This window comes from Bombina bombina, chromosome 7 (assembly GCF_027579735.1).
Source record: "Bombina bombina isolate aBomBom1 chromosome 7, aBomBom1.pri, whole genome shotgun sequence".
Lineage (NCBI taxonomy): Eukaryota > Metazoa > Chordata > Amphibia > Anura > Bombinatoridae > Bombina > Bombina bombina.
Genome location: NC_069505.1, coordinates 270,212,440 through 270,229,461, shown reverse-complemented (window position 1 = coordinate 270,229,461; position 17,022 = coordinate 270,212,440). Strand labels below are relative to the sequence as shown.

The following is a 17,022-nucleotide window of genomic DNA, read 5'->3' as shown; positions in this document are numbered from 1 at the left end:
ATGACGCAAGTTTGATAATAGAAGTAAACTGGAAAGTTGTTTAAAATTGTATGTTCTATCCAAATCATGAAAGACAATTTGGGGGTTTCTGTCTCTTTAAAATGGCTATTAATATTTCAGCAATTTATTTCTGCATCCTGTTTCTGGCACTGAGTATTATAGAGACGGCCTGGAACATGGCTAGTGGTGTTAGGCTGTTGTACGTATCTTACAACATAATCACCTCAGATTTCATACACAGACCTTTCTTCATTATTCAGCTAGGCACTTCCTTATAAAAATGTGTGTGGAACTGCTCAGGGAGCGGCTGGTTGCAAATGCATCTTTTGAAATAACAATATAAAATAAGCAATACCTCAATGTCTCATGTTGAAACCTTGTAAAGGGTTGAATCAGGAAACATGTCAACATAGTCTTAAAGGGACATGAAACTGCTGGGTACAACTACAGTAGCTTGCTAGTGTGCTTCTTCCTATACCCTAGAGGTATCAGTTAGTGAAGTTCTGTATCGTCATACTGGGCGCCGCCATCTTAGAGCTTATACTTTTTATGTAACATTTAAACTGCAAAAAATCTGCAAAAATATAACACTTCCACTTTATGTGAGCTAAACTGAAGTGGAATTTACAGCTGTGGAAAAAAAATGGTTCTGGTGAACTGCTTGTGCAATGCCGCCCCCTGCAGATTCGCAGGGGGTGTCAATCAACCTGATCGTATGCGATTGGGTGGATTAATGTCCGCCACCTCAGAGGAGGCGTACGAGTTAAGGAGCAGCGGTCTTAAGACCGCTGCTTCTTAACTCCTGTTTCCGGCAAGCCTTCAGGCTTGCGTGGAAACAGATTTATTTATCCCCATTTGGGCCATGATAAATCGGCCCCATAGTGTTGCTAGTAACAAGCTACCTAGGTTTCCTTTTTCAGATTAAGCTACTATGGCACATGCTCAGAAATACCGGTCTGCAAGGAATAAGGGCTGCCCTCCTGTTGCTGCACACTAGTGAAAAATAGCCTTGTTTAAGACTACTAGAATGTAATGTTAAAAAACACCAAACATGTTCACATATTATATAATATTTTAAACTCTATTTAGAAAACACTGAGTTTTCAACTTGTACCCAGTGATGTTCATACTAAGATGCACCAACTATTGTCAGTCGCAAACACATAATTCTGGAAATATGAGTCTTTTATATTTAAAACAATGCGCTTACCTATACTACAGGGGACCACAAACTCAAGGGTTGAGGAAAATTATGTCACCGTCCATTTGATTTAAAATTTCATGTTTGAAATTGTATTGTAAATTTCTTTCAATAAATTCTGTCTCTCCCACAGCCTATATACATTCCTGAGTAGGGCCACCCTTAGCATTTGCGGGGCCCTGGGCAAGACAGCAAATGTGGGGTTCTTGAGCCCAGTCCCTATATTCCCCTCCCCTTGTATGCACTTGCTTCTGTATGGCCCAGTCATCTTCCAATATGTAGTGTGTCCTTTGTAAAGAATAATACTACATATTGCACCTCATGATACCATAAACACTAAGGGCCAGATTGAGTGAAGCACTAACAGTTACGCGCAAGCGATAAGGGGAATATTGCGGGTCTTTGTAACTCGTATTACAAGCTGAAAGTGATTGAGCGCAATTCACATTAACGCTCGCCGAGTTAGCGCATCCTCAGAGCTCTGGTTAACGGTTTCACAAAACAAAAAGAGTGTCACAAAACACATAAAAAATACAGTCTATCTATCTATCTATCTATCTATCTATCTAACAAAGGGGTTTTTTGGTTAAGCACACCACAAAAGGACTGTTTGATCTTAGCACACATATTGTGGGAGTGCTACCGAAGTGACCAAAACAATTACAAGACAACAAAAAGTATCAGTGCACATCCAACCACTTAAGTCCACTCTTTCATGGCATATTTGTATATGCTTCTGTCTGTCAAATATATATATATCTATCAAGTAGAAGAAGGCACTCTCTGGTCTTTTCAAGTGTACTTTATTTGAAAAAGCGTGACGCTTCAGGGACACACTCCCCTTCCTCAGACAGAGGAAGGGGAGTGTGTCCCGAAACGTCACGCTTTTTCAAATAAAGTACACTTGAAAAGACCAGAGAGTGCCTTCTTCTACTTGATATACTTAACCGTTGGCACCCTAGCTGTTGCTATGAAGGTAGGAGTGCTCTTTTCTGAAATTGAAATATATATATATATGTGTGTGTATGTGTGTGTATGTATATATATATATATATATATATATATATATATATATATATATATATATATATATATATATATATATATATATATATATATATATATATATATATAAATAAAACATGGAAGGGAACTGCACTCCAAGACCGGATCAGGTACACATCCTGTGACTCAGTAACATCCGGCCCTGGGTGCTAAATAGCACTCCAAAAAAGCTGTGATGTCACCAGTGCCACAGGCAGTTAACCCCAGTCCGGAATGGGTGCAAGAACCAAGGGAGATTACAAATAAAAAGTAATACAACACATAGAAACACCCAGCACTCACCAGCTAGCTCACAGCTAAGATAAAATCACAACTGGAAAGGTTAGTCACCGCATCTGGCCAAATGGGAAAGCTCAGGCACCACGTCAAGGTCCTTTCCTTAGCCTGAGTCCCTAACACAGGCACACCATCATGCGAGCTCACAAAGCTAAACAAACTGAGAACAAAGAAGGGGTGCACAGGTGGCTGTAATCACCCATAGAAAATACAAAACATGGAAGGGAACTGCACTCCAAGACCGGATCAGGTACACATCCTGTGACTCAGTAACATCCAGCCCTGGGTGCTAAATAGCACTCCAAAAAAGCTGTGATGTCACCAGTGCCACAGGCAGTTTTTTATCTTAGCTGTGAGCTAGCTGGTGAGTGCTGGGTGTTTCTATATATATATATATATATATATATATATATATATATATATATATATATATATATATATATATATATATATATATATATATATATATATATATACATACACACACATATATACATATACACACACACACACACACACACACAGACACATATATACATATATATATATATATATATATATATATATATATATTTATACATACATATACCATGTATGAGTTGTGAATATGAATTTGCACAATATATACTGCTTGGTTGTGTATGTATAGGACGGAAGGCTCTGAGCACATTTATGAGATAAGAGATTGATCAGTCTGGGCAGCATAGACAATTCATGGAGGTCGCCCCGGGGCATCTGGCAGATCATCAGAATTAGGATATCTTGCACTTCTGTTGCTTATTGCTTTTGACTTTGCTGCTCACAGTGTGAGAAAGCAGAAATGATTTTGCCCAAGGCCAACATTCTTCCATGTTTTCTGTTTAAACTTCCTTCTGTGTTATTTTACTTAGTCTAGTCATAGTAGGGAGATAAGCGTGTCCATCCAGAAGGTTCTCTAAAACAGCAGAGTTTAAAGGGCCGTTCTAGAGAAAACAAATGCATGTTCTGATTCATTAGACCATGTCATTTTAACAATAGATAAATGCTACAAGTCTAGGTGTTTAACCAAAGCAAAAAAGTTAAATACATAGCTAAAGCATTGCTTGAGAAGCAAAGACAGCTGCTGGACCAGAGCTACCAGTGACTACCACTGTAGCTCCCAAGAGGTACTTTAGCCATGCGTTTAACACCTTTATTGTAAGTAAAACACATAAAGGTACAGGGTTACTAGTGATAAAATGACATCCTATTTCCCATTATTATTGTTTATATATATGTAGTTTATCAGCAAAGAAACAATGTATTACAAAAGAGCTATATAGAAAATATATGTTTTATAAATATTAAAAACTGTAATATTGTCAGCAAAAATGTAATTGTTTCTGCTCTAAGGCATAATCATTGAAAAATCTCTTATCTCCTACACTGATCTAGCAATCACTTTGTAGCATGTATCTGGGACAGGGTTTTCAGTTCTTCAGGATGTAGTTCAGTCTCTCAGGGGACAGTGGGGGAAAAACAACAATTTTTACAGGTAAATTACATGAAATATAAACAAAATTGTGGGTTTTTTTTGTTCTAAATATGCCAAATTAAAGGAACACAGAGTCAAAATTAAATTTGAGTTAGACTGAGTACAATTTTAACTGCTGAGCTGTTTTGGAGTTTTTAGAAATTGCTTACATTTCAGCCCTACTATAGGTCATTTTAATATATAATATATATTGTGGTTTTCAGCAGACCCAGTAGATTAAACCTGTACCATTATTTTATGTATATATTATTGTTTGAAAATTTTACAACAAAAATGTGCGTAAAATGCATATTTTATTAAAATTTTAATAAAGCGAGGTTCAGGTTGTAAACAACAGTGTGTGTGATTTTTATAATCGCTATAGTCAAAAGAAGAAGGGGTTATCCACATATAAAGAGCTTTTGTGTTTATGAATCTCTATGCAAATAAACAAAAAAATTAAAAACGGACATGAAACCCAAACATTTTCTTTCATGATTTAGGTAGAACAAACTATTTTAAATAACTTTCCAGTTTACTTCTATTATCAAATTTTCTTCATTCTCTTGGTATCATTTGTTGAAGGAGCAGCAATGCACTACTGGTTTCTAACTGAACACATTGATGAGCGAATGTCAATCTGTACATATATATATATATATATATATGCAGCCACCAATCAGCAGCGAGAACCTAGGTGCTTTGCTGCTCCTGAGCTTACCTAGATAAACCCTTCAACATATGATAACAAGAAAAGGAAGGAAATTCAATAATAGAAGTAAATTTTAAAGTCGTTTAGAATTGTAAACTGTCTAAATCACAAATGGCTAATTATGACTTTACTGTTCCTTTTAATTTATGCCAGGTGGTCACTATTACCACAGCGATCACTTGGCTATTAAAACTTATATAGTGGCTTTAGTTTAACGGGGGGGCTACTGAGCTTTAAAACTAGGGGTCTTGAGGGTCTCTAATTTTGATGAGCTGTTACAGGCACATAGAGACCTCCCTCCAACAAAATGTGTGTGTTTTTTGTTTATAACATGTTGCTTTAAAAGGGATACTGAACCCAATTTTTTTTCTTTTGTGATTCAGATAGAGCTTGCAATTTTAAGCAACTTTCTAATTTACACCTATTATCAATTTTTCTTCGTTCTCTTACTTTCTTTATTTGAAAAAGAAGGCATCTAAGCTATTTTTTTGGTTCAGAACCATGGAAAACACTTATTTATTGGTAGGTGAATTTACCCACCAATCAGCAAGAACACAGCGTGTTCACCAAAAATGGTCCGGCATCTAAACTTACATTCTTACATTTCAAATAAAGATACCAAGAGAATGAAGGCAATTTGATAATAGGAGTCAATTAGAAAGTGGCTTAAAATTGCATGCTCTATCTGAACCACAAAACAAAAAAAAAAAAAAAAAAAAAAAAAAAAAAAGGGTTCAGTGTCCCTTTAACATGGTTTTTAAACAATGTTTTACATACAGTGCTGAAGACAAGTGCACAACACTCATGCGAAGAGACAAGGTATGCAGCAATGTTTTAAACAATGTTTTACATAGTGTTGAAGACACGTGCACAACATGCGGAGAGACTAGGTTTAAACAAAGGATACCAAAAAATAGGTCAAATTTAATAACACAAGTAAAAAACAATTCTTCTTTTTTTTTAGTTAAACTAAACTTTCTGTAAAAATCAAGAAAGTTTAATTTTAATTTTCACGCCCCTTTAACTATTTTGAGTTTAAATTCACTTTAAAATGGGTGTTCCTGTGCATATTTGTAACTAGCTTATCTGAAGAATAAAATAGTTGTGTACCAACCACACCTTTTTGGAAACTTGGCTAGATTTTTGCTTTCTTGCACAATAATTACTGTAATATATAGTATATACTGTATGTTCACAGTATATTTCTAAAATAGATTCAGGTTTTTTTTTTTGTTAGTTAAAGGGACAGTCTAAACAAAAATTGTTATTGTTTAAAAAGATAGATAACGCCTTTACGACCCATTCCCCAGCTTTGCACAACCAGCACTGTTATATTATTATACTTTATAACATTTAAACCTCTAAATTTCCGTCTGTTTCTAAGCCACTACAGACAGCCTCTTATCACATGCTTTTTATTTGCTTTTCACATCAGGGGAAGCTAGTTCATGTGAGCAATATAGATAACATTGTGCTGACGCCCGTGGATTCTAACAACACAGCACTAATTGGCTTAAATGCAAGTCAATAGATAAAGTCACGTGATCAGGGGCTGTCAGACGATGCTTAGAAACAAGGTAATCACAGAGGTAAAAAGTATATTAATATAACCATGTTTTTTGTGCAAAACTGGGGAGTGGGTAATAAAGGGATTATCTCTTTTAAAACAGTTCAGTATGTTTTATTTAAAAACAGGATTAAAACTGAGGGTGCATATATTCACCCAAAGCATATAAAAGCAATGCAAATAACAGATTGCAACGCGTTTCTCAGCTGTGCTATCTGTATCATCAGGCATCTCTGGGCCATTGTCCCCCTACCTAGGATCAGTTTGCTGGGACACTAAGAGTTCCCAGCCCAGCTTGCGCTACTTAGCACAAAGGGTGCTGCCATTCTTGTGAGTATAACCACAACACAAGATTTGCACATATTCATTTACAATCACAGTATCACACTAGGAGGCGCCCTCTGTATGTAATCTCCTTTCATAGCTTTATCTTCTTGGATTGTTACATACATTGTTGCAAAAACTGATGCCATAGAATGCTAGATATGTACATGATACTGAGACCACCTAGGTATGCCTTTCAACAAAGGATACCAATAGAACAAAGCAAATGTAATAATAGAAGTAAACTGGAATGTGTTTTTTTATTTTTATTGCATGCTGTTATTAAAGGAATATTCAACATTAAACTTCCATGATTCAGATAGGCCATGGAATTTTAAACAACTTTCCAATTAATCCCACAGAGTTTCTCACTCTGGTGCTATGTCATGGGCACTCTCCCACCTTGAGGGAGATCTGGGGGCTCCTAACATCACGCGCAATGACGTGAGGACGTCACTGCGCAACTTTATTTATACTTAACAATGTTAAGTATAGGAGGAGGAGGCATGCTGCTTAAAAGCCTGTATCTCAGGCATCTAAGCAGCTAGAGACCCACAAGACCCACTGTTGGAAAGGTAATCGCCCAACAGTATAAGTCTTTTGAGTCTGCAAAGTCTTGGGGGTCTGTAACCAAAAATTTAAAAAAAATAAAAAAATAGAAAATATTAGCACCCAGGTGAGAAAGTGCATAGCACTCAAAGGGTTAAAGAGACACTGAACCCAATTTTTTCCTTTCATGATTCAGATAGAGCAGCAATTTTAAGCAACTTTCTAATTTACTCCTATTATCAATTTTTCTTCGTTCTCTTGCTATCTTTATTTGAAAAAGGCATCTAAGCTGTTTTTTTTGGTTCAGACTCTGGACAGCACTTTTTTATTGGTGGATGAATTTATCCACCAATCAGCAAGGACAACTTAGGTTGTTCACCAAAAATGGGCCAGCATCTAAACTTACATTCTTGCATTTCAATTAAAGATACCAAGAGAATGAAGAAAATTTGATAATAGGAGTAAATTAGAAAGTCGCTTAAAATGTCATGCTCTATCTGAATCACGAAAGAAAATGTTTGGGTTCAGTGTTCCTTTAATTTGTGCCATACAAGTCACTGCTGACTCTGAGAAGGTGAAGTGTTATGATGCTGGTGCACGGGGGCACTCACAGAATATGTGCATATGCTGCAACGTTTACTACATGCATTTTTGCTAATGAAAGTTTAAAATTGAAATGTACACATGCACAAACCGATTTTGACTTTTTGTTCATTTTAATTAATAAATAAAACATCTGGGAAGCATAGGAATGGAAATGCTTAAAGGGACACTAAACCTATTTTTTTTTTCTTTCATGATTCAGATAGAGCATGCAATTTTAAGCAACTTTCTAATGTACTCCGATTATCAAATTTTCTTCGTTCTCTTGCTATCTTTATTTGAAAAGTGGAAATGTAAAACTTAGGAGCCAACCTATTTTAGGTTCAGCACCCTGGATAGCGCCACCAATCAGCAGATGCTTCCCACGTGCTGTAGCAAAAATGGGCCAGCTCCTAAGCTTTGCATTTCTGCTTTTCAAATAACGATAGCAAGAGAACTAAGGAAAATTGAAAATAGGAGTAAATTAGAAAGTTGCATGCTCTATCTGAATCATTAAAGAAAAAATCTGGGTTTAGTGTCCCTTTAATGCCATAGGACTAGCCCTCAAACTTTGTTGCCCGACACATACCTAGCTGGCTTTTGCCGACATACAACCCTCAGCCCAAGTCTGTGGTTTGATATATTCAGTAGGTTTGCAGGAGACATAACATTCTATTGTTATGCAAAAATTAAACAAGTATTTTGAGGAGAAAAAAATAATTTGGCACACGTTACATACATAACATTTGCATGTCCCATAGAGAGGTAGGAAACATTCTGTAATTTCAACTTTTGTGTATACAAAGACATTTTCAAATGAGCAAGGAGGGTTAAAAGTGCATGAAACACAAAATTTGCCTTTCATGTTTCAGATAGAGCGTACAATTTTAAACAGCTTTACAATTCACTTCTATTATCAAATTTGCTTCATTATCTTGGTATCCTTTATTGAAGAAGTAGTAATGAACTAGTGGGAGCTAGCTAAACACATTGGGTGACCCAGTGTCAGAGGCATATATGTGATGTCACCAATGAAGAGCTAGCTCCCAGTAGTGCTTGAGCCTACCTAGGTATACTTTTCAACAAAGGATACCAAGATAACAAAGTAAATTAGAAAATAGTAAATTTGAAAGCTGTTTAAAATGTAATGCTCTATCTGAATCATGAAAGTTTAATTTTGACTTTACTGTATCTTTAATTAAATTAATTCCTGTGAGCACTGTTTTTCTACAACAGTTTGAATAACAACATGTGCTCCCTTAGGGGGATCACGGGGTTTAGAAAACTTTGTAACAATATTTACATATAAAAATAGCATTTAAACTAAAAAAACAAAAAATATATTTATTTTTTAAAGGTAGCAATGTATTTATATCAAATGTATCAATACTGATGCAAAGCACATAGTAGAACACTTGCTACAACTGTGTCTGATGCAATAAGCCAATCAACTGTCTGGGCAAAAGAACATAAAAAAAGTAAAATCCTTTAAAGGGATAGGAAAGTCACAATTAAACTTGCATGATTCAGATAAAGCAGGTCATTTTAAGACACTTTTACATTCACTTCTATTTTCAAATTTGCTTTGTTCTCTTGGTATCCCTTGTTGAAAAAGAATACACACATATCCTACACTAGTGGGAGCTGCTGCTAATTGGTGCCTGCACACATTTGTCTCTTGTGATTGGGTAACTAGATGTGTTCATCTTGCTGCCAGTAGTGAAATGCTGTTCCTTCAGCAAAGGATAACAAGAGAACAAAGCAAATTTGATTATGGAAGTAAATTGAAAAGTTGTTTAAAATTGTATGTTCTATCCAAATCATGAAAGAAAATTTTGGGGTTTCCTATCCATTTAACCTAAAAATATTATTGCCTGAGGATATAAATCTTAATATACTACTCTTGGCATTGTATTAAGCCTCCACTCCTGCCTGTAAAATAATTTAATTACACTAATATTTAGTAGAAAATATAATTTAACCACTGAGGGTCATACATTGTATCATAATAATTCCTTAGTTATGATTGTCAGTTCTGATTATCATGTTTTAGCCCAATGACTCGTTGCATAGGATAAAGTTTAGACTAAGACAGTGATACTCAAGACACTTTAAATAGACCAGTATTGTCTGTAATGATCATGTCTTTATAATCTTTTTCAGTATGTTCATATTTTTTCAATAAAGAGTGCTTTTTATTAGGAGATTGTAAGTAATTTGTATATTAATAAAGTTTTGTTGTTTTCTTAAATTTAAAAAGATTATGTACTTCCAAAAAACAAACAAACAACAATATAAATGTTTTTTGTTGTTGTTATTACTACCGGATTAGATACATAAAAGTACATTAAACAAAACTAAGAATTAAAATAAAATGGGTGTTGACTGAGGGGTATCTCCTTTTAAATGCCACTGTCACTTGTAAATAGTTATCAACCTTGAATTTGGTACCCATGTTTGGTTTTATTACAATCCTTACTGCATAACCACACAAATCATTAAATTAAATAAATACAACTTGTGCCTAATTGTAACTGAATTACATGCCCAGGACATACTTGAAAACGAGAGAAATCTCCATGTATCCTTCCTGGTAAAATATTTTATAAATAAATAAATAACAACATTTTAGGATTCTATGTGTAATTCAGTTTTTAACCGCACAAATTATTAAATTATATTTGTAAACAAACAATAACATGAGTTATATAGTTCACCATATAATCTGCCCATTGAAAAGTCATAACTGCAGCTATATCTAAGATACTATAAATATGTGCTTAGTATACATTATAGCAGATACATAGCTATATTACAAATAATTGTATAAAGGAAGAAAAGGTAACAAACTAACTGATGTGTCCTTGCCATGGTGGCAGCACTTGTTACCTTCTGCAAAGACAAGCCTGTACATATATCTGCTGGTAATACGACAGCTGGCACCTATGCTGAGCCTGCCCAGAATATGTATCAACAAGTGTAGTATGCCAGTGAGCATCCACACAGACCGTGCCCTGTACAGATATTACAATTTTTATATACCAGTGGGCATCTATCCTGTTGCTGCCAAGAAACAATATAAGCTGATATAATATGCCAGTGGCACCGATCTTGAAGTTACCCTGGACAGATGGCACAAGGTAAAACAGGTCGGTGGCACACATCTGCTTGTGCACAGGACCTCTATTATAAAATTAAATATTAACTAGGATCTATAGTACCAGATATAACATGATGCCAGTGGGCACTCACCCTGAGCTTGTCTAGGATCTATAGTACCAGATATAACATGATGCCAGTGGGCACTCACCCTGAGCTTGTCTAGGATCTATAGTACCAGATATAACATGATGCCAGTGGGCACTCACCCTGATCTTGTCTAGGATCTATAGTACCAGATATAACATGATGCCAGTTGGCACTCACCCTGAGCTTGTCTAGGATCTATAGTACCAGATATAACATGATGCCAGTGGGCACTCACCCTGATCTTGTCTAGGGTCTATAGTACCAGATATAACATGATGCCAGTGGGCACTCACCCTGATCTTGTCTAGGGTCTATAGTACCAGATATAACATGATGCCAGTGGGCACTCACCCTGATCTTGTCTAGGATCTATAGTACCAGATATAACATGATGCCAGTGGGCACTCACCCTGATCTTGTCTAGGATCTATAGTACCAGATATAACATGATGCCAGTTGGCACTCACCCTGTGCTTGTCTAGGATCTATAGTACCAGATATAACATGATGCCAGTTGGCACTCACCCTGAGCTTGTCTAGGATCTATAGTACCAGATATAACATGATGCCAGTGGGCACTCACCCTGATCTTGTCTAGGATCTATAGTACCAGATATAACATGATGCCAGTTGGCACTCACCCTGTGCTTGTCTAGGATCTATAGTACCAGATATAACATGATGCCAGTGGGCACTCACCCTGATCTTGTCTAGGATCTATAGTACCAGATATAACATGATGCTAGTGGGCACTCACCCTGAGCTTGTCTAGGATCTATAGTACCAGATATAACATGATGCCAGTTGGCACTCACCCTGAGCTTGTCTAGGATCTATAGTACCAGATATAACCTGATGCCAGTTGGCACTCACCCTGAGCTTGTCTAGGATCTAGAGTAACAGATATAACATGATGCCAGTGGGCACTCACCCTGAGCTTGTCTAGGATCTATAGTACCAGATATAACATGATGCCAGTTGGCACTCACCCTGATCTTGTCTAGGATCTATAGTACCAGATATAACATGATGCCAGTTGGCACTCACCCTGTGCTTGTCTAGGATCTATAGTACCAGATATAACATGCCAGTTGGCACTCACCCTGAGCTTGTCTAGGATCTATAGTACCAGATATAACATGATGCCAGTGGGCACTCACCCTGAGCTTGTCTAGGATCTATAGTACCAGATATAACATGATGCTAGTGGGCACTCACCCTGAGCTTGTCTAGGATCTATAGTACCAGATATAACATGATGCCAGTTGGCACTCACCCTGAGCTTGTCTAGGATCTATAGTACCAGATATAACATGCCAGTTGGCACTCACCCTGAGCTTGTCTAGGATCTATAGTACCAGATATAACATGATGCCAGTGGGCACTCACCCTGATCTTGTCTAGGATCTATAGTACCAGATATAACATGATGCCAGTTGGCACTCACCCTGAGCTTGTCTAGGATCTATAGTACCAGATATAACATGCCAGTGGGCACTCACCCTGATCTTGTCTAGGATCTATAGTACCAGATATAACATGATGCCAGTGGGCACTTACCCTGAGCTTGTCTAGGATCTATAGTACCAGATATAACATGATGCCAGTTGGCACTCACCCTGAGCTGGTCTAGGATCTATAGTACCAGATATAACATGATGCCAGTGGGCACTCACCCTGAGCTTGTCTAGGATCTATAGTACCAGATATAACATGATGCCAGTGGGCACTCACCCTGATCTTGTCTAGGATCTATAGTACCAGATATAACATGATGCCAGTTGGCACTCACCCTGAGCTTGTCTAGGATCTATAGTACCAGATATAACATGCCAGTGGGCACTCACCCTGAGCTTGTCTAGGATCTATAGTACCAGATATAACATGATGCCAGTTGGCACTCACCCTGAGCTTGTCTAGGATCTATAGTACCAGATATAACATGCCAGTGGGCACTCACCCTGATCTTGTCTAGGATCTATAGTACCAGATATAACATGATGCCAGTTGGCACTCACCCTGTGCTTGTCTAGGATCTATAGTACCAGATATAACATGCCAGTTGGCACTCACCCTGTGCTTGTCTAGGATCTATAGTACCAGATATAACATGCCAGTTGGCACTCACCCTGAGCTTGTCTAGGATCTATAGTACCAGATATAACATGATGCCAGTGGGCACTCACCCTGAGCTTGTTTAGGATCTATAGTACCAGATATAACATGATGCCAGTTGGCACTCACCCTGAGCTTGTCTAGGATCTATAGTACCAGATATAACATGATGCCAGTGGGCACTCACCCTGAGCTTGTCTAGGATCTATAGTACCAGATATAACCTGATGCCAGTGGGCACTCACTCTGAGCTTGTCTAGGGTCTATAGTACCAGATATAACATGATGCCAGTTGGCACTCACCCTGAGCTTGTCTAGGGTCTATAGTACCAGATATAACATGATGCCAGTGGGCACTCACCCTGAGCCTCTCTAGGATCTATAGTACCAGATATAACATGATGCCAGTGGGCACTCACCCTGAGCTTGTCTAGGATCTATAGTACCAGATATAACATGATGCCAGTGGGCACTCACCCTGAGCTGGTCTAGGATCTATAGTACCAGATATAACATGATGCCAGTGGGCACTTACCCTGAGCTGGTCTAGGATCTATAGTACCAGATATAACATGATGCCAGTGGGCACTCACCCTGAGCCTCTCTAGGATCTATAGTACCAGATATAACATGATGCCAGTGGGCACTCACCCTGAGCTTGTCTAGGATCTATAGTACCAGATATAACATGATGCCAGTGGGCACTCACCCTGATCTTGTCTAGGATCTATAGTACCAGATATAACATGATGCCAGTTGGCACTTACCCTGAGCTGGTCTAGGATCTATAGTACCAGATATAACATGATGCCAGTGGGCACTCACCCTGATCTTGTCTAGGATCTATAGTACCAGATATAACATGATGCCAGTTGGCACTCACCCTGTGCTTGTCTAGGATCTATAGTACCAGATATAACATGATGCCAGTTGGCACTCACCCTGAGCTTGTCTAGGATCTATAGTACCAGATATAACATGATGCCAGTGGGCACTCACCCTGATCTTGTCTAGGATCTATAGTACCAGATATAACATGCCAGTTGGCACTCACCCTGAGCTTGTCTAGGATCTATAGTACCAGATATAACATGATGCCAGTGGGCACTCACCCTGATCTTGTCTAGGATCTATAGTACCAGATATAACATGATGCCAGTTGGCACTCACCCTGTGCTTCTCTAGGATCTATAGTACCAGATATAACATGATGCCAGTGGGCACTCACCCTGAGCTTGTCTAGGGTCTATAGTACCAGATATAACATGATGCCAGTTGGCACTCACCCTGTGCTTGTCTAGGATCTATAGTACCAGATATAACATGCCAGTTGGCACTCACCCTGAGCTTGTCTAGGATCTATAGTACCAGATATAACATGATGCCAGTGGGCACTCACCCTGAGCTTGTTTAGGATCTATAGTACCAGATATAACATGATGCCAGTTGGCACTCACCCTGAGCTTGTCTAGGATCTATAGTACCAGATATAACATGATGCCAGTGGGCACTCACCCTGAGCTTGTCTAGGATCTATAGTACCAGATATAACCTGATGCCAGTGGGCACTCACTCTGAGCTTGTCTAGGGTCTATAGTACCAGATATAACATGATGCCAGTTGGCACTCACCCTGAGCTTGTCTAGGGTCTATAGTACCAGATATAACATGATGCCAGTGGGCACTCACCCTGAGCCTCTCTAGGATCTATAGTACCAGATATAACATGATGCCAGTGGGCACTCACCCTGAGCTTGTCTAGGATCTATAGTACCAGATATAACATGATGCCAGTGGGCACTCACCCTGAGCTGGTCTAGGATCTATAGTACCAGATATAACATGATGCCAGTGGGCACTTACCCTGAGCTGGTCTAGGATCTATAGTACCAGATATAACATGATGCCAGTGGGCACTCACCCTGAGCCTCTCTAGGATCTATAGTACCAGATATAACATGATGCCAGTGGGCACTCACCCTGAGCTTGTCTAGGATCTATAGTACCAGATATAACATGATGCCAGTGGGCACTCACCCTGATCTTGTCTAGGATCTATAGTACCAGATATAACATGATGCCAGTTGGCACTTACCCTGAGCTGGTCTAGGATCTATAGTACCAGATATAACATGATGCCAGTGGGCACTCACCCTGATCTTGTCTAGGATCTATAGTACCAGATATAACATGATGCCAGTTGGCACTTACCCTGAGCTGGTCTAGGATCTATAGTACCAAATATAACATGCCAGTGGGCACTCACCCTGAGCTTGTCTAGGATCTATAGTACCAGATATAACATGATGCCAGTGGGCACTTACCCTGAGCTGGTCTAGGATCTATAGTACCAGATATAACATGATGCCAGTTGGCACTCACCCTGAGCTTGTCTAGGATCTATAGTACCAGATATAACATGATGCCAGTTGGCACTCACCCTGAGCTTGTTTAGGATCTATAGTACCAGATATAACATGATGCCAGTTGGCACTCACCCTGAGCTTGTTTAGGATCTATAGTACCAGATATAACATGATGCCAGTGGGCACTCACCCTGATCTTGTCTAGGATCTATAGTACCAGATATAACATGATGCCAGTTGGCACTCACCCTGAGCTTGTCTAGGATCTATAGTACCAGATATAACATGATGCCAGTTGGCACTCACCCTGAGCTTGTTTAGGATCTATAGTACCAGATATAACATGATGCCAGTTGGCACTCACCCTGAGCTTGTCTAGGGTCTATAGTACCAGATATAACATGATGCTAGTGGGCACTCACCCTGAGCTTGTCTAGGATCTATAGTACCAGATATAACATGATGCCAGTGGGCACTTACCCTGAGCTGGTCTAGGATCTATAGTACCAGATATAACCTGATGCCAGTGGGCACTCACCCTGAGCTTGTTTAGGATCTATAGTACCAGATATAACATGATGCCAGTGGGCACTTACCCTGAGCTGGTCTAGGATCTATAGTACCAGATATAACATGATGCCAGTGGGCACTCACCCTGAGTCTGCCTTAGATCTATAGTACCAGATATAACATGATGCCAGTGGGCACTCACCCCAAGCTTGTCTAGAATCTATAGTACCAGATATAACATGGTGCCAGTGGGCACTCACCCTGAGTCTGCCTTAGATCTATAGTACGAGATATAACATGATGCAAGTGGGCACTCACCCTGAGCTTGTCTAGGGTCTATAGTACTAGATATAACATGATGCCAGTGGGCACTCACCCTGAGCTTGTCTAGGGTCTATAGTACCAGATATAACATGATGCCAGTGGGCACTCACCCTGAGCATGTCTATAATCTATAGTACATATAACATGCCAGTTGGCACTCACCCTGAGTCTCCCTTAGATCTATAGTACGAGATATAACATGATGCCAATGGGCACTCACCCTGAGTCTCCCTTAGATCTATAGTACCAGATATAACATGCCAGTGGGCACTCACCCTGAACCTGCAGCCGTGGTGGCCTTGATGGAATTCACCCTCAGCCGGTTGGCAGTGTCTTTCAGGGCCTGCAGGGTCTGCTGGTCGGGCTTGTGATAATCCGCCATGGTGAGGGCTAGAGATCAGACGGCTGCGGGTGGCGCTGGGGATCAGTGAGGGAGCGTGCGGGTAATGAGCGTGGAGAGCCTGGTACAGAGGCAGCAGCACAGGGCGTTACTTATAGCAGAGTCCGGGGGAGGAGACTCAGCACATCAGGAAATAGGATGTAAAGCTCACTGCTAATAACTCACTGATTAGTGACACAGTCCTTATGGGATCGGTTATTGTATTTAGTAATGTGAGCAGGAATAGGCTTTTTATTAATGCTGCTGCTGCTGCATATCTAATAAACACCATACAGGGGAGAATCATTTTA

The 17,022-nt window shown here is 39.1% G+C and overlaps 1 protein-coding gene across 1 annotated transcript in view; it reads right to left on the bottom strand.

The window, feature by feature from the left end:
* Nucleotides 1-16,822, bottom strand: part of TKT (transketolase) — a 106,287-nt gene extending 89,465 nt beyond the window's left edge. Inside the window, exon 1 of the mRNA XM_053720747.1 lies at nucleotides 16,608-16,822. Within this exon, the coding sequence (XP_053576722.1) occupies nucleotides 16,608-16,714 (107 nt within the window). The 5' untranslated portion in view covers nucleotides 16,715-16,822. The remainder of the gene's footprint in view (nucleotides 1-16,607) is intronic.
* Nucleotides 16,823-17,022: the final 200 nt, after the last annotated feature.